At 43.5% G+C, this 27,823-nt stretch overlaps 1 protein-coding gene across 1 annotated transcript; it reads left to right on the plus strand.

The window, feature by feature from the left end:
* Nucleotides 1-19,337: 19,337 nt before the first annotated feature.
* Nucleotides 19,338-23,454, plus strand: LOC123087467 (GDSL esterase/lipase At5g42170-like). The gene is made up of 3 exons (XM_044509484.1): nucleotides 19,338-19,724; nucleotides 22,253-22,383; nucleotides 22,538-23,454. The coding sequence occupies exons 1-3, from the start codon at nucleotides 19,424-19,426 to the stop codon at nucleotides 23,225-23,227; spliced, it is 1,122 nt and encodes a 373-aa protein (XP_044365419.1). The 5' UTR covers nucleotides 19,338-19,423; the 3' UTR covers nucleotides 23,228-23,454.
* The last annotated feature ends 4,369 nt before the right edge of the window (nucleotides 23,455-27,823 follow it).

Raw genomic sequence — 27,823 nt, forward strand, 5'->3', positions numbered from 1 at the left:
ACTCCTTCAAAAACATGTCAAGGTGTGCGTTCTTTAAAAGTATCATCAGGCGTTTTGATCTACCTCTATAGATCTTGATGCCCAATATGTAAGCAGCTTTATCCAGGTCTTCCTTTGAAAATCACTCTTCAAACAACCATTTATGCTTTCCAGAAATTCTACATTATTTCGAATCAACAATATGTCATCCACATATACTTATCAGAAATGTTGTAGTGCTCCCACTCACTTTCTTGTAAATACAAGTTTCTAGCAAACATTGTATAAACCTAAAAGCTTTGATCACTCTATCAAAGCATATATTCTGACTCCGAGATGCTTGCTCTAGTCCATAGAAGGATTGCTGGAGCCAGCATACCTTTTAGCTGTTGGAAATATGCCCTAGAGGAAATAATAAAAGCATTATTATTATATTTCCTTGTTCATGATAATTGTCTTTTATTTATGCTATAATTGTGTTATCCGGAAATCGTAATACATGTGTGAATAATAGACACCAACATGTCCCTAGTAAGCCTCTAGTTGACTAGCTCGTTGATCAACATATAGTCATGGTTTCCTGACTATGGACATTGGATGTCATTGATAACGGGATCACATCATTAGGAGAATGATGTGATGGACAAGACCCAATCCTAAACATAGCACAAGATCGTATAGTTCGTTTGCTAGAGTTTTCCAATGTCAAGTATCTTTTCCTTAGACCATGAGATCGTGTAACTCCCGGATACCGTAGGAATGCTTTGGGTGTGCCAAACATCACAACGTAACTGGGTGACTATAAAGGTATACTATGGGTATCTCCAAAAGTGTCTGTTGGGTTGACACGGATCAAGACTGGGATTTGTCACTCTGTATATCGGAGAGGTATCACTGGGCCCACTCGGTAATGCATCATCATAATGAGCTCAAAGTGACCAAGTGTCTGGTCACGGGATCATGCATTACGGTACGAGTAAAGTGACTTGCCGGTAACGAGATTGAACGAGGTATTGGGATACCGACGATCAGATCTCGGGCAAGTAACATATCGATTGACAAAGGGAATTGCATATGGGGTTGCTTGAATCCTCGACATCATGGTTCATCCGATGAGATCATCGTGGAGCATGTGGGAGCCAACATGGGTATCCAGATCCCGCTGTTGGTTATTGACCGGAGAGTCGTCTCGGTCATGTCTGCATGTCTCCCGAACCCGTAGGGTCTACACACTTAAGGTTCGGTGACGCTAGGGTTGTAGGGATATGTATATGCAGTAACCCGAATGTTGTTCGGAGTCCCGGATGAGATCCCGGACATCACAAGGAGTTCCGGAATGGTCCGGAGGTAAAGAATTATATATAGGAAGTGCTATTTCGGCCATCGGGACAAGTTTCGGGGTTATCGGTATTGTACCGGGACCACCGAAAGGGTCTCGGGGGTCCACCGGGTGGGGCCACCTGTCCCGGGGGGGCACATGGGCTGTAGGGGGTGCGCCTTGGCCTACATGGGCCAAGGGCACCAGCCCCAAGAGGCCCATGCGCCTAGGGTTTCAAGGAGGAAGAGTCATAGGAGGGGAAGGCACCTCCTAGGTGCCTTGGGGGGGGGGAGGGAAACCTCCCTTGGCCGCCGCCCCCTAGGAGATTGGATCTCCTAGGCCGGCGCCCCCCCCCCCCTTGGCCCTCCTATATATAGTGGGGAAGGAGGGCTTTTTGATCCACGCCTTTGGTTGCCTCCTTCTCCCTCTCCAACACCTCCTCCTCCTCCATAGTGCTTGGCGAAGCCCTGACGGAGTACTGCAGCTCCACCATCACCATGCCGTCGTGCTGCTGCTGGAGCCATTTTCCTCAACCTCTTCTTCCCTCTTGCTGGATCAAGAAGAAGGAGACGTTACGCTAACCGTACATGTGTTGAACACGGAGGTGCCGTCCGTTCGGTGCTAGGATCTCCGGTGATTTGGATCACGTCGTGTTCGACTACCTCATCCCCGTTCTTTGAACGCTTCCGCTCGCGATCTACAAAGGTATGTAGATACATCCGATCACTCGTTGCTAGATGAACTCATAGATGGATCTTGGTGAAACCGTAGGAAATTTTTTGTTTTCTGCAACGTTCCCCAACAGTGGTATCAGAGCTAAGTCTATGCGTAGTTCTTCTTGCGCGAGTAGAACACAATTTATTGTGGGCGTAGATGTTGTCAACTTTCTTGCCGCTACTAGTCTTATCTTGCTTCAACGGTATTGTGGGATGAAGCGGCCCGGACCAACCTTACACGTACGCTTACGCGAGACCGGTTCCACCGACTAACATGCACAAGTTGCATAAGGTGGCTGGCGGGTGTCTGTCTCTCCTATTTTAGTTGGAGCGGATTCGATGAAAAGGGTTCTTATGAAGGGTAAATAGAAGTTGACAAATCACGTTGTGGCTTTCACGTAGGTAAGAAAACGTTCTTGCTAGAACCCTACTTCAGCCACGTAAAACTTGCAACAACAATTAGAGGACGTCTAACTTGTTTTTGCAGCAAGTGCTTTGTGATATGATATGGCCAAAGTTGTGATGAATGATGAATGATCTATATGTGATGTATGAGATGTTCATGCTATTGTAATAGGAATCACGACTTGCATGTCGATGAGTATGACAACCGGCAGGAGCCATAGGAGTTGTCTTTATTTTTTGTATGACTTGCGTGTCATTGAGAAAACGCCATGTAAATTACTTTACTTTATTGCTAAACGCGTTAGCCATAGTAGTAGAAGTAATAGTTGGCGAGCAACTTCATGGAGACACAATGATGGGGATCATGATGATGGAGATCATGGTGTCAAGCCGGTGACAAGATGATCATGGAGCCCCAAGATGGAGATCAAAGGAGCTATGTGATATTGGCCATATCATGTCACTATTATAATTTGATTGCATTTGATGTTTATCATGTTTTGCATCTTGTTTACTTAGAACGACGATAGTAAATAAGATGATCCCTCATAATAATTTCAAGAAAGTGTTCCCCCTAACTGTGCATCGTTGCGACGGTTCGTTGTTTCAATGCACCACGTGATGATCGGGTGTTTGATTCAAACGTTCACATACAACGGGTGTAAGACAGATTTACACATGCAAACACTTAGGTTGACTTGACGAGCCTAGCATGTGTATAGACATGGCATCGGAACACAGAAGACCGAAAGGTCGAGCATGAGTCGTATAGAAGATACGATCAACATGAAGATGTTCACCGACGTTGACTAGTCCGTCTCACGTGATGATCGGACACGGCCTAGTTGATTTGGATCATGTTATACTTAGATGACTAGAAGAGGGATGTCTATCTAAGTGGGAGTTCATTGAATAATTTGATTAGATGAACTTAATTATCATGAACTTAGTCTAAAATCTTTACAATATGTCTTGTAGATCAAATGGCCAATGTAGTCCTCAACTTCAACGCGTTCCTAGAGAAAACCAAGCTGAAAGACGATGGCAGCAACTATACGGACTGGGTCCGGAACCTGAGGATCATCCTCATAGCTGCCAAGAAAGATTATGTCCTACAAGCACCGCTGGGTGACGCACCTGTTCTCCCTGCAGAACAAGACGTTATGAACGCTTGGCAGGCACGTATCGATGACTACTCCCTCGTTCAGTGTGGCATGCTTTATAGCCTAGAGCCGGGGCTCCAAAAGCGTTTTGAGAGACATGGAGCATATAAGATGTTCGAAGAGCTGAAAATGGTTTTCCAAGCTCATGCCCGGGTCGAGAGATATGAAGTCTCCGACAAATTCTTCAGCTGTAAGATGGAGGAAAATAATTCTGTCAGTGAGCACATACTCACTATGTCTGGGTTACATAACCGCTTGACTCAGCTAGGAGTTAATCTCCCGGATGACGGGGTCATTGACAGAATCCTTCAGTCGCTTCCACCGAGCTACAAGAGCTTTGTGATGAACTTCAATATGCAGGGGATGGAAAAGACCATTCCTGAAGTATTTGCTATGCTGAAATCAGCAGAGGTAGAAGTCAAGAAGGAACATCAAGTGTTGATGGTCAATAAAACCACTAAGTTCAAGAAGGGCAAAGGTAAAAAGAACTTCAAGAAGGACGGCAAGGGAGTTGCCGCGCCTGGCAAGCAAGCTGCCGGGAAGAAGCCAAAGAATGGACCCAAGCCCGAGACTGTGTGCTTTTATTGCAAGGGAAGTGGTCACTGGAAGCGGAACTGCCCCAAGTACTTAGCGGACAAGAAGGCCGGCAAAACAAAAGGTATATATGATATACATGTAATTGATGTGTACCTTACTAGTACCCGTAGTAGCTCCTGGGTATTTGATACCGGTGCAGTTGCTCATATTTGTAACTCAAAGCAGGGGCTGCGGAATAAGCGGAGACTGGCAAAGGACGAGGTGACGATGCGCGTCGGGAATGGTTCCAAGGTCAATGTGATCGCCGTCGGCACGCTACCTCTACATTTACCTTCGGGATTAGTTTTAAACCTTAATAATTGTTATTTAGTGCCGGCTTTGAGCATGAACATTGTATCGGGATCTCGTTTAATTCGAGATGGCTACTCATTTAAATCCGAGAATAATGGTTGTTCTATTTATATGAGAGATATGTTTTATGGTCATGCTCCTATGGTGAATGGTTTATTCTTAATGAATCTCGAGCGTAATGCTACACATATTCATAGTGTGAGTACCAAAAGATGTAAAGTTGATAATGATAGTCCCACATACTTGTGGCACTGCCACCTTGGTCACATAGGTGTCAAACACATGAAGAAGCTCCATGCAGATGGACTTTTAGAGTCTCTTGATTACGAATCATTTGACACGTGCGAACCATGCCTCATGGGTAAGATGACCAAGACTCCGTTCTCAGGAACAATGGAGCGAGCAACCAACTTATTGGAAATCATACATACTGATGTGTGCGGTCCAATGAGTGTTGAGGCTCGCGGTGGCTATCGTTATGTTCTCACCCTCACTGATGATTTGAGTAGATATGGGTATATCTACTTAATGAAACACAAGTCTGAGACCTTTGAAAAGTTCAAGGAATTTCAGAGTGAGGTTGAGAATCAACGTGACAGGAAAATCAAGTTTCTACGATCAGATCGTGGAGGAGAATACTTGAGTCACGAATTTGGCACACACTTAAGAAAATGTGGAATAGTTTCACAACTCACGCCGCCTGGAACACCTCAGCGTAATGGTGTGTCCGAACATCGTAATCGCACTCTATTAGATATGGTACGATCTATGATGTCTCTTACCGATTTACCGCTATCTTTTTGGGGCTATGCTTTAGAGACTGCCGCATTCACTTTAAATAGGGCTCCGTCGAAATCCGTTGATACGACACCGTTTGAATTATGGTTTGGGAAGAAACCTAAGCTGTCGTTTCTGAAAGTTTGGGGATGCGATGCTTATGTCAAGAAACTTCAACCTGAAAAGCTTGAACCCAAGTCGGAAAAATGCGTCTTCATAGGATACCCTAAAGAAACTGTTGGGTATACCTTCTACCTCAGATCCGAAGGCAAGATCTTTGTTGCCAAGAATGGATTCTTTCTAGAGAAGGAGTTTCTCTCGAAAGAAGTAAGTGGGAGGAAAGTAGAACTTGATGAAGTGTTACCTCTTGAACCGGAAAATGGCACAACTCAAGAAAATGTTCCTGAGGTGCCTGCACCGACTAGAGAGGAAGATAATGATGATGATCAAGATACTTCTAATCAAGCTCCTACTGAAATTCGAAAGTCCACAAGGACACGTTCCGCACCAGAGTGGTACGGCAACCCTGTCTTGAAAATCATGTTGTTAGACAACGGTGAACCTTCGAACTATGAAGAAGCGATGGCGGGCCCGGATTCCGACAAATGGCTAGAAGCCATGAAATCCGAGATAGGATCCATGTATGAAAACGAAGTATGAACTTTGACTGACTTGCCCGTTGAGCGGCGAGCCATAGAAAATAAATGGATCTTTAAGAAGAAGACAGACGCGGATGGTAATGTGACCATCTATAAAGCTCGGCTTGTCGCTAAGGGTTATCGACAAGTTCAAGGGGTTGACTACGATGAGACTTTCTCACCGGTAGCGAAGCTGAAGTCCGTCTGAATCATGTTAGCAATTGCCGCATTTTATGATTATGAAATTTGGCAAATGGACGTCAAAACGGCATTCCTTAATGGTTTCCTTAAGGAAGAATTGTATATGATGCAGCCGGAACGTTTTGTCGATCCTAAGAATGCTGACAAGGTATGCAAGCTCCAACGCTTGATTTATGGGCTGGTGCAAGCATCTCGGAGTTGGAACATTCTCTTTGATGAGATGATCAAAGCGTTTGGGTTTACACAGACTTATGGAGAAGCCTGTGTTTACAAGAAAGTGAGTGGGAGCTCTGTAGCATTTCTCATATTATATGTAGATGACATACTTTTGATGGGAAATGATATAGAACTCTTGGACAACATAAAGGCCTACTTGAATAAAAGTTTTTCAATGAAGGACCTTGGAGAAGCTGCTTATATATTAGGCATCAAGATCTACAGAGATAGATCAAGACGCCTCATAGGTCTTTCACAAAGCACATACCTTGATAAGATATTGAAGAAGTTCAATATGGACCAGTCTAAGAAGGGGTTCTTGCCTGTGTTACAAGGTGTAAAATTGAGCTCAGCTCAATGTCCGACCACGGCAGAAGATATAGAAGAGATGAGTGTCATCCCCTATGCCTCAGCCATAGGTTCCATTATGTATGCCATGCTATGTACCAGACCCGATGTAAACCTTGCCGTAAGTTTGGTAGGAAGGTACCAAAGTAATCCCGGCAAGGAACACTGGACAGCGGTCAAGAATATCCTGAAGTACCTGAAAAGGACAAAGGAAATGTTTCTCGTTTATGGAGGTGACGAAGAGCTCGTCGTAAAGGGTTACGTCGACGCTAGCTTCGACACAGATCTGGATGACTCTAATTCACAGACCGGATACGTGTATATTTTGAATGGTGGGGCAGTAAGCTGGTGCAGTTGCAAGCAGAGCGTCGTGGCGGGATCTACATGTGAAGCGGAGTACATGGCAGCCTCAGAGGCAGCGCATGAAGCAATTTGGGTGAAGGAGTTCATCACCGACCTAGGAGTCATACCCAATGCGTCGGGGTCGATCAAGCTCTTCTGTGACAACACTGGAGCTATTGCTCTTGCCAAGGAGCCCAGGTTTCACAAGAAGACAAGGCACATCAAGCGTCGCTTCAACTCCATTCGTGAAAATGTTCAAGATGGAGACATAGAAATTTGTAAAGTACATACGGACCTGAATGTGGCGGATCCGTTGACTAAACCTCTCCCTAGAGCAAAACATGATCAACACCAGAATTCCATGGGTGTTTGATTCATCACAATGTAACTAGATTATTGACTCTAGTGCAAGTGGGAGACTGTTGGAAATATGCCCTAGAGGAAATAATAAAAGCATTATTATTATATTTCCTTGTTCATGATAATTGTCTTTTATTTATGCTATAATTGTGTTATCCGGAAATCGTAATACATGTGTGAATAATAGACACCAACATGTCCCTAGTAAGCCTCTAGTTGACTAGCTCGTTGATCAACAGATAGTCATGGTTTCCTGACTATGGACATTGGATGTCATTGATAACGGGATCACATCATTAGGAGAATGATGTGATGGACAAGACCCAATCCTAAACATAGCACAAGATCGTATAGTTCGTTTGCTAGAGTTTTCCAATGTCAAGTATCTTTTCCTTAGACCATGAGATCGTGCAACTCCCGGATACCGTAGGAGTGCTTTGGGTGTGCCAAACGTCACAACGTAACTGGGTGACTATAAAGGTATACTACGGGTATCTCCGAAAGTGTCTGTTGGGTTGACACGGATCAAGACTGGGATTTGTCAGTCCGTATAACGGAGAGGTATCACTGGGCCCACTCGGTAATGCATCATCATAATGAGCTCAAAGTGACCAAGTGTCTGGTCACGGGATCATGCATTACGGTACGAGTAAAGTGACTTGCCGGTAACGAGATTGAACGAGGTATTGGGATACCGACGATCAGATCTCGGGCAAGTAACATATCGATTGACAAAGGGAATTGCATACGGGGTTGCTTGAATCCTCGACATCGTGGTTCATCCGATGAGATCATCGTGGAGCATGTGGGAGCCAACATGGGTATCCAGATCCCGCTGTTGGTTATTGACCGGAGAGTCGTCTCGGTCATGTCTGCATGTCTCCCGAACCTGTAGGGTCTACACACTTAAGGTTCGGTGACACTAGGGTTGTAGGGATATGTATATGCAGTAACCCGAATGTTGTTCGGAGTCCCGGATGAGATCCCGGACGTCACGAGGAGTTCCGGAATGGTCCGGAGGTAAAGAACTATATATAGGAAGTGCTATTTCGGCCATCGGGACAAGTTTCGGGGTTATCGGTATTGTACCGGGACCACCGGAAGGGTCCCGGGGGTCCACCGGGTGGGGCCACCTGTCCCGGGGGGGGGCACATGGGCTGTAGGGGTTGTGCCTTGGCCTACATGGGCCAAGGGCACCAGCCCCAAGAGGCCCATGCGCCTAGGGTTTCAAGGAGGAAGAGTCCTAGGAGGGGAAGGCACCTCCTAGGTGCCTTGGGGGGGGAGGGAAACCTCCCTTGGCCGCCGCCCCCTAGGAGATTGGATCTCCTAGACCGGCACCCCCCCTTGGCCCTCCTATATATAGTGGGGAAGGAGGGCTTTTTGATCCACGCCTTTGGTTGCCTCCTTCTCCCTCTCCAACACCTCCTCCTCCTCCATAGTGCTTGGCGAAGCCCTGACGGAGTACTGCAGCTCCACCATCACCACGCCGTCGTGCTGCTGCTGGAGCCATCTTCCTCAACCTCTTCTTCCCTCTTGCTGGATCAAGAAGAAGGAGACGTTACGCTAACCGTACGTGTGTTGAACACGGAGGTGCCGTCCGTTCGGTGCTAGGATCTCCGGTGATTTGGATCACGTCGTGTTCGACTACCTCATCCCCGTTCTTTAAACGCTTCCGCTCGCGATCTACAAAGGTATGTAGATACATCCGATCACTCGTTGCTACATGAACTCATAGATGGATCTTGGTGAAACCGTAGGAAAATTTTTGTTTTCTGCAACGTTCCCCAACATTAGCATCCTTAGGATCGACAAAACTTTGATTGTATCACATACAACTCTTTCTTACAAAAATTGGTAAGAAAACTTGTTTTTGACATCCATCTGTCAGATTTCATAATCGAAAAATACAGCTAATGCTAACATGATACCGACGGACTTAAGCATCGCTACGGGTGAGAAATTCTCATCGTAGTCAACTCCTTGAACTTGTGAAAAGACTCTTTCCCACAAGTCAAGCTTCATAGACGGTAACATCACCGCTCATGTCCGTCTTCTTCTTAAAGATCCATTTATCTCAATGGCTTGCCGATCATCGGGCAAGTCCACCAAAGTCCATAATTTGTTCTGATATATGGATCCTATCTTGGATTTCATGGCTTCTAACCATTTGTCGCAATACGGGCCCACCATCGCTTCTCCATAGCTCGTAGGTTCATTGTTGTCTTGCAACATGATATTTAAGACACAATTACCGTACCACTCAGGAGTAGAACATATCCTTGTCGACCTATGAGGTTCGATAGCAACTTGATTCGAAGCTTCATGATCACTATCATTAACTTCCTCTTCAATAGACGTAGGCGCCACAGAAAACATCTTTCTGTGTCGCATCACTCTCTGGTTGAAGTAAAGGTTCGACAACCTCATCAAGTTCTATCTTCCTCCCACTCAATTTTTTCGAGAGAAACTCCTTCTCGAGAAAGGACCCGTTCTTAGCGACAAACAATTTGCCCTCGGATCTGAGATAGAAGATATACCCTACTATCACCTTTGGGTATCCTATGAAGATGTATTTGTCCGCTTTGGGTTCGAGCTTCTCCGGCTGAAGCCTTAAGCATCGCAGCCCCAAACATTAAGAAACGACAACTTTGGTTTCTTGCCAAACCAATGTTCATACGACGTCGTCTCAACGGACTTAGATGGTGTCCTATCTAAAGTGAATGCAACTGTCTCTAACGCATAACCTCAAAATGAAAATGGTAGATTGATAAGAGACATCATAGATCGCACCATATCTCATAGTGTTCGATTACGACGTCCGGACACACCATTACCTTGTGGTGTTCCAGGTGGCTTCAACTGTGAAACAATTCCACAATGTCTTAAGTGATTGCCAAACTCATAACTCAGAAAATCCCCTTTTGATCAGATCATAGGAACATGATCTTATTGTTATGATGATTCTTAACTTCACTCTGAAATCGCTTGAACTTTTAAAACGTTTCAGACTTGTGCTTCATTAAGTAGATATACCTATATCTACCCAAATCATCAGTGAAGATGAGAAAATAGCGATATCCACCGCACGCTTCAATTCTCATTGGATCACACGCATCAGCATGCATGATTTCCAACAAGTCACTTGCCCGTTTCATTGTACCTGAAAACGGGGTCTTAGTCATCCTGCCCATGAGGCATGGCTCGCATGTGTCAAGTGATTCAAAATCAAGTGACTCCAAACATCCATCAGCATGGAGTTTTTTCATGCATCTTACGCCAATATGACCTAAGCGGCAGTGCCACAAGAAAGTGGTACTATCATTATTAACTCTACATCTTTTGGCATGAACATGTGTATTACCACGACCAAGATTCAATGAACCATTCACATAGGGTGCATGACCATGAAAGATATCATTCATGTAAACAGAATAACCATTATTCTCTAACTTAAATGAATGACCGTATTGCAATGAACATGATCTAATCATATTCATGCTCAACGTAGACACCTGATAACATTTATCTAGGTTCAATACTAATCCCGAAGGCAGATGGAGCGTGCGATGGTGATCTCATCAACTTTGGAAACACTTCCAACACACATCGTCACCTCGCCCTTAGCCAGTCTCCGTTTAGTCCGTAGCTTTTGCTTCAAGTCACCAATAATAGCAACTGAACCGGTATCCAATACCCCGGTGCTACCAGGAGTACTAGTGAGGTACACATTAATAACACATATATACTTTGTTGAAGTTGCCGGCCTTCTTATCTACCATGCATTTGGGGTAATTCCGCTACCAGTGACCGTTCCCCTTACAATAGAAGCACTTAGTCTCGGGTTTGGGTCCAACCTTGGGTTCCTTCACTGGAGCGGCAACTGGTTTGCCATCCATGAGGTTTCCCTTCTAGCCCTTGCCCTTCTTGAAACCAGTGGTCTTGTTAAACCATCAACACTTGATGCTCCTTCTTGATTTCTACCTTTTGCGGTCTTAAGCACCGCGAACAGCTCCGGGATCAATTCCATCCCTTGCATGTCATAGTTCATCACGAAGATCTAGTAGCTTAGTGATAGTGGCTTGAGAACTCTATCAATCACTATCTTATCTGAAAGTTTCACTCCCACTTGATTTAAGTGATTGTAGCACCCAGACATTCTGAGCACATGCTCACTAGCTGAGCTATTCTCCTCCATCTTGTTGGAAAAAGAACTTGTCAGAGGTCTCATACCTCTCAACACGGGCATGAGCCTGAAATCCCAATTTCAGCTCTTTGAACATCTCATATGTCTTATGGCATTCAAAACGTCATTGGAACCCCGATTCTAAGCCGTGAAGTATGGTGCACTAAACTATCAAGTAGTCATTAGGATGTGTCTGTCAGGTGTTCACAACATCCACAGACAATGTTGTAAGGGTTTGCACATCGAGCGGTGCATCAAAGACGTAGGCCTTCGGTGTAGCAGTGAGGACACTCCTCGGACTATGGACCCAGTCCGCATCATTGCTTACAATATCTTTCAACTTTGTCTTTCTCTAGGAACGTTTTGAAACAGGGAGCTACAATGTGAGCTATTTATCTACAACATATTTGCAAAGACAATTTATACTATGTTCATGATAATTGAGTTCATCTAATCAAATTATTTAATGAACTCCCACTCAGATAGACATCCCTCTAGTCATCTAAGTGAAACATGATCCGAATCGACTAGGCCGTGTCCGATCATCACGTGAGACGGACTAGTCATCAACGGTGAACATCTCATGTTGATCGTATCTTCTATACGACTCATGTTCGACCTTTCGGTCTTCCGTGTTCCGAGGCCATGTCTGTACATGCTAGGCTCGTCAAGTCAACCTAAGTGTTTCGCATGTGTCCCGAGGCCATGTCTGTACATGCTAGGCTCGTCAACACCCGTTGTATTCGAATGTTAGAATCTATCACACCCGATCATCACGTGGTGCTTCGAAACAACGAACCTTCACAACGGTGCACAGTTAGGGGGAACACTTTTCTTGAAATTTTAGTGAGGGATCATCTTATTTAAGCTACCGTTGTTCTAAGCAAATAAGATGTAAAACATGATAAACATCACATGCAATCAAATAGTGACATGATATGGCCAATATCATTTTGCACCTTTTGATCTCCATCTTCGCGGCTCCATGATCATCGTTGTCACCGGCATGACACCATGATCTCCATCATCATGATCTCCATCATCGTGTCTTCTTGAAGTTGTCTCGTCATCTATTACTTCTACTACTATGGCTAACGCTTTAGTAATAAAGTAAAGTAATTACATGACGTTTATGTTGACACGCAGGTCATAAATAAATTAAGACAACTCCTATGGCTCCTGCCGGTTGTCATACTCATCGACATGCAAGTCGTGATTCCTATTACAAGAACATGATCAATCTCATACATCACATATATCATTCATCACATCCTTTTGGCCATATCACATGACAAGGCATATGCTGCAAAACAAGTTAGACGTCCTCTAATTGTTGTTGCATGTTTTTATGTGGCTGCTATAGGTTTCTAGCAAGAACGTTTCTTACCTACGCGAAAACCACAACGTGATATGCCAATTTCTATTTACCCTTCATAAGGACCCTTTTCATCAAATCCGATCCGACTAAAGTGGGACAGACAGACACCCGCTAGCCACCTTATGCAACTAGTGCATGTCAGTCGGTGGAACCAGTCTCACGTAAGAGTACATGTAAGGTCGGTCCGGGCCGCTTCATCCCACGATGCCGCCGAATCAACATAAGACTAGTAACGGCAAGCAAATTGACAATATCCACGCCCACAACTGCTTTGTGTTCTACTCGAGCATAGAAACTACGCATAGTCCTAGCTCATGATGCCACTGTTGGGGATCGTAGCAGAAATTTAAAATTTTCTACGCATCACCAAGATCAATCTATGGAGTAATCTAGCAATGAGGGGAAGGGGAGTGCATCTACATACCCTTGTAGATCGCTAAGCGGAAGCGTTGCAAGAACGCGGATGAAGGAGTCGTACTCGCAGCGATCCAGATCGCTGTTGATTCCGATCTAAGCGCCGAACAACGGCGCCTCCGCGTTCAACACACGTGCAGCCCGGTGACGTCTCCTACGCCTTGATCCAGCAAGGGGAGAAGGAGAGGTTGGGGAAGACTCCGTCCAGCAGCAGCACGATGGCGTGGTGGTGGTGGAGGAGCGCGGGACTCCAGCAGGGCTTCGCCAAGCACTACGAGACACGAGGAGGGAGAGGGGTAGGGCTGCGCTAATAGGGTGATCGAATCGTGTGTTGGGCTGCCCCTTTGCCTCCACTATATATAGGGGGAGAGGGAGGGCTGCGCCCCCACCTAGGGTTCCCACCCTAGGGGTGGCGGCAGCCCTAGATCCCATCTAGGGTGGCGGCCACAAGGGGGAGAGCGGGAGGCGCACCTGAGGTGGGCCTTAGGGCCCATGTGCCCTAGGGTTTGCCCCCCTCCCTTCTTGGAGGCACCTTGGGCCTTGGTGGGAGGCGCCCCAGCCCACCTAGGGGCTGATCCCTTCCCACTAGTGGCCCATGTAGGCCTCTGGGGCTGGTGGCCCCACCTGATGGACCCCCGGACCCCTCCGGTGGTCCCGGTACACTACCGGTGATGCCCGGAACACTTCCGGTGGCCAAAACCATACTTCCTATATATCAATCTTTACCTTCGGACCATTCCGGAACTCCTCGTGATGTCCGGGATCTCATCCGGGACTCCGAACAACATTCGGTAACCACGTACATACTTTCCATATAACCCTAGCGTCATCGAACCTTAAGTGTGTAGATCCTACGGGTTCAGGAGTCATGCAGACATGTCCGAGACAACTCTCCGGTCAATAACCAACAGCGGGATCTGGATACCCATGTTGGCTCCTACATGTTCCACGATGATCTCATCGGATGAACCACGATGTCGAGGATTCAATCAATCCCGTATTCAATTCCCTTTGTCCAGCGGTATTGTACTTGCCCGAGATTCGATCGTCGGTATCCCGATACCTTGTTCAATCTCGTTACCGGCAAGTCTCTTTACTCGTTCCGTAACACATCATCCCGTGATCAACTCCTTGGTCACATTGTGCACATTATGATGATGTCCTACCGAGTGGGCCTAGAGATACCTCTCCGTTACACGGAGTGACAAATCCCAGTCTCGATTCGTGCCAACCCAACAGACACTTTCGGAGATACCTGTAGTGTACCTTTATAGCCACCCAGTTACGTTGCGACGTTTGGCACACCCAAAGCACTCCTACGATGTTCGGGAGTTGCACAATCTGATGGTCTAAGGAAATGATACTTGACATTAGAAAAGCTTTAGCAAACGAACTACATGATCTTGTGCTAGGCTTAGGATTGGGTCTTGTCCATCACATCATTCTCCTAATGATGTGATCCCGTTATCAACGACATCCAATGTCCGTGGTAAGGAAACTGTAACCATCTATTGATCAACAAGCTAGTCAACTAGAGGCTTACTAGGGACATGGTGTTGTCTATGTATCCACACATGTATCTGAGTTTCCTATCAATACAATTCTAGCATGGATAATAAGCGATTATCATGAACAATGAAATATAATATAATAATAACTAATTTATTATTGCCTCTAGGGCATATTTCCAACACTTGCCGGGGAAGAGAAATAATGTATCAACCATTTCACTCTTTAATTATCATGATGTGCGGTACTTGCAAACTCAAGTAAATAGAATCTCTTGTTGTCTATATGGACAAAAAATAACATTGTGTAACCAAGTACCATGAGTTTTCTACTGATTGGCTAGAATTTTATAACAAGATTTATGTGAATTGAAAAATTAACACCTTTTATTTTATCAAATGATGCTTGAATTGTGGAAGTTACTGGTGGTATATGTTCTCATATTGTTAGATGACCATCGTAATATAGGCCATACTCCCCGCCCTCTTCATAAAAATTTATGGACATGTCCAGAACCTTGACTACCACATCATCAAAGGTATCCAACTTTTACATCACTTTTGATAAATTGTTTAGTATTTCTAAAAATGCATTGTTCCACAATTAGGAAAATAATATGTTTTCCTCGTCGAAACATTCAAGAAAATGTGACACTAATCTTGCATTACCATGTGCTTGTGAATTTGTACAAAAGCAATAGCTCTACAAATTTTTTAAACCCTCATTTTGTTATTTTCATTAGGCAGTGATGCTCATTTCCTGTCGAGATATACAAATCTCATTCATGTTTTTATTGCATTGTTTGCATATTAGTCATCATTTTTCTGTTTACTTCCTCGCTAGAAAAGAAAAGCCATTTTTGTGTTCCAATTGTTGGGAAGCAAAATATCTATGAGCCATTTTCCTAATCTCACAGTGCATCAGCTTCGTAGACCCAAGTAAATATGATCTAGCTAGAATCTGCCCATGTTATTCTAGATTAAAATTTGAGATGCTCTCAACCTATTTACCAACATGGAAATAAGTTTGTCCAAGCAAAGGTACCATGCGGTTCTAGTAATGGGCTCTTATTTCTGGCAAACTTTCTGTGAATTTGAAAAGTTAACTCGACTTCCATCGAATTATGTTTGAAAATTGAAAGTTGTTGGTGGTGAAAACCTAATACTTTTGGATTAATATCATCATAGTTCATACCGCCCCTCCTCTTCCCGCTAAAAAGCAATCATGCAGGTACCCAAAACCCCAAACATCACACCATCAATGTCACCCAACTAGTTCAAGATTTTAATGTAATATCCCACACCTCGCTTTAGGCTGCTTTCAATCAAACTTAAGTATGGAATCTCTCCCTTAGTGTCATTCCAAGACTATTAATGATTTTTTGTGTGTGCGGAGACTACTAACGAAGCAAACTCGTACTCTCGGTGGTCCTGACACTCTTTGTGACACACTCCCTTTCCTAGCGGTCATTGTCTTCTTAACCACAAGACTGTTTAAATATGAAAACTTTGATAGTGCAACTCGATATATTATCGCAAATAGTCTTCTCACCTTTATTTATTAGGATTGTTAGGTTTTAGAGACCCAAAGTTGTTTCTTTAATTCCATAGAAAAAGGTACCATGGAGTCTTTACTTATTACCCTCTAAGGTTTGATTTTGTAAATATTTTTCTTCCCAATATAGGTTAGTTTGGCACAAAAGTGTTAGTGAAGCGAGCACGTAAACCTTCATAAACACTGTTCAAAATTTCAGCAATAGTTTCTTAAAAAATTCGATCATTTCAGCAGGACCGGAATATTTGTAACTTCAATTTTTTGGAGCAAATTCAAACTAATTTCAAATAAGACTTTAATTATGTAAAAATTCAGTAAAATGTGACTAATTCTAATAGAATGGAATTCCGAAAGAATTCCCAAAAATTACAGACATTTCTCGAGATCCGAAATTTGTCTCTTTCCGAAAATTTTAATCCTTGGTCATGCATGAGTGCCCTACAAGCAATATAATGACGTGTTGTCGGTTGGGACAGATGGGAGAACACACAAGGCAATGCAAGGCACTGAAGCCAGTGTAGTAGTACATCTATTGCCCTGTTGGACGGTCTTAATTTTTGTCAAGTGGGTCGATCGGCGCATGCATGTGATTCTTCACGTCCATACACACATACTATTTGGGCAAAGTGAAAGCAACGGCGAGCGGTTGCACGTAAAGGTCAGGGACAGGCAGATGGATGGCTTGCTAACCAACCTGCATGAATGCATAATGCACGTCTGGCTCCTCCTCTTCGAGCTAGCTGCTCCTCCCCTCCACGTCAAGTCACACACGCCATTAACACCTCCCTAGCGAGCTAGCTAGCTCATCGATCGATCGGTAATTCGACATAGATGGTCATCTATCGAAACTAAAACAAAATGTGTAGTTGCACTCTGTCTTGTCTTGCTTCAATCGATTCAGTGCCGGTTAACCCATGCATGCATCGATCACGTTTAGTTAACTTTTCGTCTAATCTTGTACTTCCTCGGTCTCAAAATAAGTGTCTCAACTTTGTACTAACTTTAATAAAAAATTATAGTATTAAAATTGAGATATTTATTTTGAAACGGAGGAAGTACTCGGTACCAGCTAGCTATCAAACCTAATCACATGCAAACATTTATTGAATCGTCTATGTGAGGTACACATATACAACTACATACATGTAGGATAAGGACTGCCGCCGGTCCGCCGCATGGATGGTTACATCAATCAATAATTATGATTATGATATGATATATGAGGTTGTACGTGACCAACTAGCGTATCTTACTCATGTGCAGTGTCAATCCACATTCTGCAGTCCTTATCAGCTAGCTAGCTAGTATATTACAAACTTTTTTTGGTTGATAGATTGCTTGCCACATTGGCCATGTGGTAGCCATATCTATAGTTATATTTGGCCAAGAAAATTTATGCATATATAGTTTGATATATGATCAAGTCGATCAGGACCATCAATTTAAGCCGATCGCCATCGGGCATGCTGGTACGAATATATACATCTTTTACGTGGAAAAATCGTCTAACCTAATGCATGCACGGTCAATGAGCTCATTGATGAAGAAAATTGGACATGGAAGACGGACCTTGTTCGACAAAACTTTCTTGCTCCGGATGCAGAAGCCATGTTAAACATACCATTGCGCACCGGAGGGGGGAACGATTTCTTTGCTTGGGCTTTTGAAAACTCAGGTGTGTACATTGACAAGTCGGCGTACCGTGCTCTCGTGAATCAGAAAGAGCGTCATGCTCTAGAGGAAGGGACGGCTACCGGTGCCTTAAAATTAGAACAACAGATGTGGACATCTCTGTGGAAGCTCAAAGTTGTGCCTAAGGTCAGAGTCTTCTGGTGGAGAGTTCTTCGCGGGATCCTCCCTGACGAAGAAACCCTTAAACACAAACATATCAAACCTCTTAGCCTATGCAATGTTTGCCTGGCCAAAGAGGAGGATCGTATGCATGCATTGGTGTCCTGTTCCCATGCACGCAGATTTTGGGATGAAGCTCAAACCTGGTTCGATCTCCGACTCCCACGCTTACATCCAGCCACCTGGGCGCGCGACATCTTATGTGATGATCGTTTCTAGGATCATGTGAGAGAACAGATTGTGTCGGTGATGTGGGCTATCTGGCATTCGCGGAATCGATGGACTCGTGAGAAGGAGCATGTGGATCCAGTGTATTCCACTCGACGCATTCGAGCAGATTTGGCCTTTGCTGGAGATTCCGATGAAGCAGGCTACCTTGTCACCAGGACATGGCTGGCGTCACCCAGAAGCGAGACTTGTCAAGATAAATGTCGATGGTGCAATCAACTCAGAAGCGGGATTAGCCGGAGCGGGCGGTGTTGCTCGTTCTGCTACGGCGCTGCTTGCTTCCTGGTGCAAACCGCATGTCGGTGTTACGGATCCTCTCATTGCTGAGGCCTTGTCACTACGAGAGGGAGTTCTCTTTGCTCGTCAGCGAGGCTACTCACATGTGACATTGGAATCCGACTGCCTGGAGATAGTGAATCTCTGGAACACTCGTCACGACTCTTGTTCGGTTGTGGCTCCTTTACTAGTAGAGATTGGCGAGCATGCTCTGCCTTTTGTTTCTTTTGTATTTCAGCATGTAAACAGGCCTGCTAATCTCCCGGCCCATCTTTGTGCGAAGCATGCCAGCACGCTGATGGTGGCCGAGACTTGGTTAGACTCTACACCCTCATTCCTTATCAGTAGCCTGATGGCTAATGACCCTAGAAGCGTTTTTGTTTGAATAAAACTCTCACAATTCCCCGCAAAAAATAATAATGCATGAACTGTTTAATTAAGGGGCTATCATGGCGCCATTGACACTCCAACTGCACGCAAGTTAGTACCACAGTACTTCACACTAGCTTAAACTATAGCCCACTACTCGTTGGAGGGACACATGTGTGTGTATAAATAGGGTGGCAGAGGCAGAGTGCTTGGTACACAGTGCACATCCTCCATTGCAGCTAGCTAGCTGCATTCGGTTGAGGCCAACCAGCAACCACACACCACAGCTCATTACTCACTAGCAGCAACGATGAGGAGGTTGCGGCTGCAGCAGGTCGCCGTCATCGTGGCGGTACTAGCGGTGGTGCGGCCGGCTCTGTGCCGGGAGCTGCAGAACAATGGGACGACGGCAGTGGCGGTGGCGGGGGAGGGGAAGCGGAGTCCGAGGACGACGGCGGTGATCGTGTTCGGCGACTCGATCGTCGACCCGGGGAACAACAACAACCTGCACACCCAGATCAAGGCCAACCATCCCCCCTACGGCAAGGACTTCGACGGCCACGTCGCCACCGGCCGCTTCTCCAACGGCCTCGTGCCGTCCGACCTCGTCGGTACGTCCGTGTCCATCGTCGTCTGTCTGTCCTTATCACTGTGGTCGTGGTTTGTCTAGGGTCACTATATTCTTTCTTTTTCATGAACTGTTGTTTTGGACATCAGCATAGTATCAATACATGTACAAACTCCATAAAAAGTTATGTGTTAATGTCAACAAATAGTCGAGACTTGTCGCAAAGAATAAAAATAAATATTCGAGACACATTCACACATATGTTGGTTCAGTTCCAAGTATCCATCACACTTATACTATATAAAATTTGAATACTGAACCAAGAACAATGACTTAACGCAATCGGCTATATATTTTTTATCCGTGGCAAAACACGGGTATTTTGTTGGTAGAGCATATCAAGCTGTTTTATTTGGAAGTGGGCATGATGTGCCCACGAGATAGTACAATCTTGAAGGAAATATAGGAGAGCGGTCATATGGCCCCCGGGATAAACAACTGGATGACAAAAAAGTTTTAAAACATGCACGTGTTCAGATCTTTAAAACATGCCATGGAAAAAAATATTGTGGAAAATTCCACAAGTTTTGTAATGTTTATTTAAATCTAGTGATGTAAAATGAAAAAATAGCATCAAAATTTATTTTAGCACAAAAACTTGTCGTTTTCATGAAAAATTGACCCACACAAAGACCACATATATATTTACATGTGTAACATTTTAAGAAATTTGATATTTAGAAGATCATTTTATTTCACCCTAGGAGATATCTTTTTATTTCGGAGAATGCTGGGGAAATATCTGGCCCGACAATTAATTAACTTAGATTCTCTTAGTTTCTTAACATAGGTCACTCTTATTCTAGGCGCTGAGCGAAAAATTATCACTAAAACACACAGGCTTGCTGCCAGCGTGCCTGCTCGCTCGCATAGAAAACCGGCATTACATGGCTCGATAGATACCAATCATGTTCATCTTAGAAAAAAGCCACTATAAAAATTAGCATCACCTGGTTCAGGGAAAAACCGGCTATGTTTTTTCGAGAAATTCAAAAAAATTCATAACGCCTAATGAAATTTAACGAATATTTTTTCAAGAATTTTATAAAGTTCATGAATTTGTAAAAATATTCATAAATTTTAAAAATGTTTTGAAATTTTAAAGATTTTGCATGAGTTTTAAAAATGTTCGAAAAATCAAGAGGATACTCACGGACTTTGAAAATGTTCATGAATATTTTTCAAGAAAGGTCATGGAATAAGAAAAGAACATAATACACCGAAGCAAAACGGTGAAAGTGAAATCAGACAGATAAGAAACAGAAAAAAAAGGGAACAACAGAATAAAAATAGTGAAAAAACGCAGTAGAATTCGAATAAGAAATAATTGGAAAACTGGAACAAAACCAGTCAAAACACCCAACGAAACAAAAAGAAACAGAATATGGGCTGGGCCATTACCCAGCTCAAGAGCATGTACCAGTGCTTTGTTTTTTGCGGTTGAAATATTCATGTGTGACTGAAAAAATTTCACGCGGCTAGGAAATGTTAATGCTGTCTAAAAAATTAGTCCGAGCAAGTTTCTAAAATAGTTCATTATATTCAAGGAAATGTTTGAGAAACTTAGAAAAGGTTCACCTGTTTAAAGAGTTTTATCCATGACATTAAAAAAATAAGGACATTGTAAAAAATCCATAGCATTAAAAAATCATGACATTCAAAATATTCACACTTTTGAAAGTTACATTTTGTGGCATTTTAATAAAATTCATGTAATTTTGGAAAAATTGGAGCAATTTTAAACATATGTTCATAACATAAAAAAATGTTCTAGTAGTTAACTAATGTTAACGCATTTAAAAAACAATGTTCATGACATCTAATAAAATGTTCAATTTATGTTTAAGAATGTTTAATTTGTATTCAAAATATGTTTAATGTGCACTTTGCGAATGTTCAACACATATTCGGATAGAACGTTGAACATTTTAAAAAATGTTCAATGTGTATCTAAAAAATGATTGATTTGTATACGGAAAATGTTCAACGTGTGTTAACAATTGTAACGTGTAATTCAAAAATGATAGGAAAAAATAAGATAAGATCAAATGTTATAAAATGAAAAAGTAAAAAAATCAGAATGAAAATTGGTAAAAAAAGATAGAAAAGAAAAAACACGTTAAATCTTCCAAAAACCAGGTGGAAGGATCCGCAAACTGGTCCTTGGAAGCTTGCAAAAACAGCTTGGTACAAATTACTGAGCCGGGCCACTTTTAACGATCATCATAGTCGAGCATGAGTTTCGCTTGTAGTAAGCGATGTATACGGCGAAGACTACGTTGCATCTTGTAGAGTCACGGTAAGGGAGATTTAGCACTGGTGCAAGTGTAGTCTTAATTCATTGGTTAGCTGCAGGCCTACATGCTCAATATGCCTTTTAAAACCTGTTTAGTAAACTTTGGTGAATAATTTAATCTCTTTACTTAGTTTGTGGCCTACTTTGCGCTTTAGAACTTGTTTATTAAACTTTATGGGTAAGTTAATCTCTTTAATTGATGGGCCGGATTTCAGCCCAGAAACTTCACGTGAAGAAGCTGGTTGCTCCGTGGCTCAATGTTGACCACACTCCAGAGGACCTCCTCACCGGCGTTAGCTTTGCCTCAGGCGCCACAGGATATGATCCCCTCACTCCAAAGATCGTGGTATGTATTCTCACGGATCCTTCAAATTCAACCTCAACTAATTTTATAGTATGATGTGTGCGTCGATCAATGTAGAGGTTGAATCACGACACACCGGTAGCTGGTCCAGTAAATGAAGTTGTATTGATCTTGCTAATTTCTACACGTAATGCAGAGTGTCATCACGCTGGAACAACAACTGGATTACTTCGATGAGTACCGCGGCAAGTTGGTGGCCATCGCCGGCGAGGAAGAGGCCGAGAGGATCATCGACGGCGCCTTCTTTTTTGTGTGCGCTGGCACGGATGACGTGGCCAACACCTACTTCACCACTCCGTTCCGAATCCTGGAGTACGACATCCCGTCCTACGTGGACCTCCTCCTCGTCGGCGTGGACAAGTTCCTCCGAAGCGTGAGCGCTCGTGGAGCAAAGCTTATCGGCTTCGTGGGCCTTCCACCTATCGGGTGCGTGCCGTCGCAACGGACGGTCGGTGGCGGGTTCCACCGTCGCTGCGAGCCCAAACGCAACTACGCGGCACAACTCTACAACTCGAGGGTGCAGGTGCTCATCAACGGGTTGAATGCGGAGGCTGGGTTCAACACCCGCATTGTCTACTTGGGGATCTATGACATCATCCAAGAGCTCGCCGAGGGCGGGGAGCGGTGGGGGTTCACGGAGACGACCCGCGGGTGTTGTGGGACTGGGCTCATTGAGGTGACGAATCTCTGCGACTCGAGGTTCATGGCGGTGTGCCAAGACGTATCCAAGCATGTCTTCTTCGACAGCTTCCATCCCACGGAAAGGGCGTACAAGATTATTGTTGATTACATTTGGGACACCTACGGTTACCTCCTGCAACCCTAAGTGGAGTTTCTCGACATAGATTGAGCGCCATGGATCGACGAACAAAGAAATTGTACATGACATATATAGTTGTCAAGAGATTCGCTATTATTGTTTGAGATCAACTTATGCATCATGACAGTGATCAGTAAGTCGGCGGGTTGGTCCGAAAACATGGCAAAATATAGGAAAATTATTCTCTACTCCCTTGAGTATATATTTATTACGATACCTCCTATGCCACGTAAGCATATGTTGTCATACTTCTTTATTACTCCGAAAATACTGCGTTAGCTAGTAACTACTCTCACTTGAGAGTTATATATAGGAAAAGGAAATTGAGTCTATGGTTCACGTAATTTGCCCGCATACTTCCTTTATGTATAAAAATAGTTACTCCATTGTAAAAAATAATGGGCCCGGTGACAAATTTTCACAATATTCGTGTGAGAGTGGATTTTCTGGAAACCCATGTAGGTGCACCTTGTATCTAGGCAGTCCAGCGTCGCACCGAGATCATAAAAAATTGAAACTTTGCAGTTCAGTAACACACTAGAGGTAAAATCATTAGACATGTTTGCCGGATTTTTGTGTGCACCACAAATAGAAACTAAAAATTTCAATTGCACAGAGATTGATCGTGATTTTTCTTCTTCTCTTTTTTTGCACAGAGATTGATGATAAACTAGATACAGCTGAAGAAAAGGGAGCAGATATGGCATACGTCGATCGCACCTGCACATCGATCATGATGTCTCTCTATTCGATTCGATTTGTGCAGGTGACAGACAAAAGTCATGTACCTGAGTGACCTATGTACGGGGTATTGGTCACGTACACATATAGATGGATGGATGGATGGATGGACGCATGATTGATGAGAACAAATGTGCTCCCGCTTTAAATCTGGAGTGCACATCATTTTGGATTCCACCATCGCAACGCATTCTGATGAGAGCTACGTACTCCCTGATCGATCAAAATTAGTCTATGTCAACTCAAGTAAACCAAGCTATTCTTACTCACCGGATGACACCGCAGCGTTCGCTGCCTAGTCCAACCGCGTGAACATGCCCCGTCATCTCCCCCTTCCGATTTCTCTGGTTTAGTTTCCTCATTGGCACCCCCCTTAACTTAGTGGAGTCACTTTTATATACCCATAAGACGGGCCCATGGGATTGAGGTGCCATCGGTCGATCCACCCGATTAGCCTCCTCTGTCTCCTTCTTCATCCTCGGCCATCACCCTCTCCCCTGCCCTTCTCAACTCGTAGTCGGATGGGAATGTATGATCCTTTGCTACCTAAGACTAGGAAGCGAACAATAACACTTTGGTTTCCGTTTGGATACCAAGACAAATAAATTCCTATAAAGTTGTTCCCGTGAAGATTACTAAAATGATTGTGATAATCTTTTTTTCTTATGTGGAGGCCTTGCCAATCAGGTCGCACCGGTGTATTCTTAACGCCAGTGCTATATCCCGCATACTGACAATCCTAACACACACTCGCCTGCAGTCACACCGCACAATGGCACTATCAACATCGTTTTTAATAGAAAGAAAGCAATTTTTTGATACACGATCAACATCGTTTTCATAATCTTTTTGTTCAAGGAAAGAATAGTGTGTGCCATTTATTTATTATTATTTCTGGACTCTATGCGTGGAAGTTCTAATGGGACACCTCACCTAAATAAAAGATTTTCTTTTCTAGTAGCATGTACACAAGTATTATTTGGGCTGGGAGCAGAGAGCCCGGTTAGAGAGCGTTTTTCTTTTTGATTCTTGTTCGGGTTATCTGCCCAAATGAGGAAGAATGGGGGTAGTCACCAAAGTGAGTGCTGGCCCAGTTTAATAAACTTCTAGGGCCGAGTTAATCTTTTAATTGACGGGCCAGATTTCAGCCTAGAAGCTTCACGTTAAGGAGTTGGTTGCTCCATTGGCTCAAAGTCAACTACGCTCCCAAGAACCTCCTCGCCTAGGGCGGAGCTGGAGCTAATGTTAACCAGATGCCACACTTCACCATGGTGTAAAATTTTCAAGTAACAATGTATTGAATAAAGGCATGTTCACAACTAGTAACATGAATTATGAAACATAATAGAAGTCGACGTATAAAAATAAAAATGCAACGGTCAAAATGCTTAATATAATAATAAAGCAGAGAACAAAATTACTTGAAAAGTATGTCTTGCATTTCCAAATTCCAAAACACATCATCACACATCAAGGTTCAGTAACCTACAAGATAAAAAATAGAATAGAATTTTTAAGTAGTACATAATAAAATTCCCAAATCAAAGTACTTAAATTTGTAAAATTTTGAAAATTACCTTTAGTATATTCTCTTCCTCCGAGCAGTGAAATACTCAACCACTTGGTCATTGCATTGGTGACCTTTTAACAAATAACATTGTCACTCAAGCTGTCATCATTAAGGCGATTGCACATGTATGTATTGATCAGTTTCATATATGAAAAGCATCTCTCCATGGTAGCAGGAGGGTGGGGAGCGGTGGGGGTTTACAAAGACGACTCTCAGGTGTTGTGAGATCGCGTTGATCGAGGTGAGGAATCTCTGCGACTTATGGTTCATGACGGTGTGGCACGATGTATGCAAGCATGTTTTGTTCGACAACTTCCACCCCACACAAAGGCCACACAAGATCATTATCGAGAGCATGTGGGACACCTACGACCACCTCCTGCAACCCTAGATGGAGTTCCTCGACATCAATTGAGAGCCATGGTTCGACGGACATACACAACATATATATATATATATATACCTGTCAAGAGATTTTTCTTTTACTTTTTGAGATCCACTTATGCATCACGCAAGTGATTGGTGAGTCGGTGGGCTAGTCCCCGAAAACACGGTGAAATAGGGGAAAATTGTCCTCTCCTCCTTCGAGCATATATTTATTCCGGCTCCTCATATGCCACATACACATATATATGTCATGCTTCTTTATTACTCTGAACATGCTCCATTGATAATTACTCGTAGTTGGACCACATTGAAGAAGAATATTTGAGTCTGAATTTTACCTAATATGTGTGCATACTTCGTTTATGTGTATACAAATTTTACCGTAAAAACTATTGCCCAGGTGATAATTATTCATAATATTGGCGTGAGAGTGAATTTTCCGAGGGCCCTGCATCAAGATATACGATTCGTGATCTCAAACAAATAAGATACTATACGATTCGCTTCATAGAAACTTCTATTTTTACTGTTTCCCCCAAACAACACGACATATAAATTCGAAACTTTATTTTTTGCGGGAAATATAAATTTGAAACATTGCTGTTTGATAACACACTGGAACTAAATTATGTAGACATGTTTTCGTATTTGAAACAATGGGGTATACTCTGACTGGGGGTGCACAGAGATTGAAGGTGAACTACATGACAGGAAGCATGCATCATGCATGGTACATGTCGATCACACCTGCACATCGATCACAGTGTTGGCTTTTTTGATTCGATTCGATTTGGTTGTGCAGGTGATCCAGATGACAAACAAAAAACCATGTACCCGGCCGGATGGATGACAGGGCACAGTGTATGACGTGAGTGACCTATCATCTACATCTACGTATGTGACATAGTACGTACACTGCTAGCTAGCTAGACTCGCCTGGATGGATGGACGCATGACTGATGAGAGTCCAGCCGTGTGAGAACAAATGTGCCCCCGCTTTAAATCCGAGTGCACATCATTTTGGATTCCACCATCACTTATCATGATAGCTACTCCTTCTATTGACCAAAATCAGTCTATATCAACTCAGGTAAGCCAAGCTATTTTTACTCACCGAACAACATCGCCGCGTTCACTGCCTAGTCCAGTCGTGTGAATACGCCCCGACATTTTTCTCCTTCCTGCTTCTCTGATTCGCTTAACTCACCGACACCCCTGAACTTAGGGGTGTCGGTTTCATTCGATGCCGACTAGCCCATGCGATCGGGGTGCCATCGATCAGCCCGGTCAATCTCCCCTCTTCATTGTACTACTACATCACTCTCCCCCTCCACTCTTTCTCTCTCTCAAATGTACGTCAAGGAATTATTCACTCCCTAAGACTAGAAAGCGAACAGTCACACTTTTGATTTCCGCTTGAATACCGAGGCGAATAAAACTCATGTTTCTGTGGAAATTATCAAAGTGATTCTTCAAGAAAATCCTATTGAACCCGCTCCAGCCTCCAAACCTTCCATTTGCCTTTTAAAAGAGAGATCACACTTGTCCTTTCTTTCCTCCAAAAAGGACCACACATTTTTTTCTTTTCATTTTGGCGGACAAGGATCATACACATATTATACATTTATTTGCTTGCAGCTGGAATGCATGGCCATGCACGTGAGAAACTCCTGCAAGCAACTCTGTTTTAATCTGCAAGGCAAATTAGGCGGATAGGATGGTGAAAACTAACTAAAGTTGCTCCTTCAATTCCACCAATTCATTAAAGCATAAATTTGCTAGCAAAAGAGAAAGGGAAAGAGACCTCGATATTGCATTTGCACCCTGGAAAGGCACACAAACAAATGTAGGATATCCTCAAAGCAATGCACTTGGATTTGCCGAAAAGAGGAGGCAAGTCACTT

This window comes from Triticum aestivum, chromosome 4A (genome assembly GCF_018294505.1).
Source record: "Triticum aestivum cultivar Chinese Spring chromosome 4A, IWGSC CS RefSeq v2.1, whole genome shotgun sequence".
NCBI classification, from domain to species: Eukaryota; Viridiplantae; Streptophyta; class Magnoliopsida; order Poales; family Poaceae; genus Triticum; species Triticum aestivum.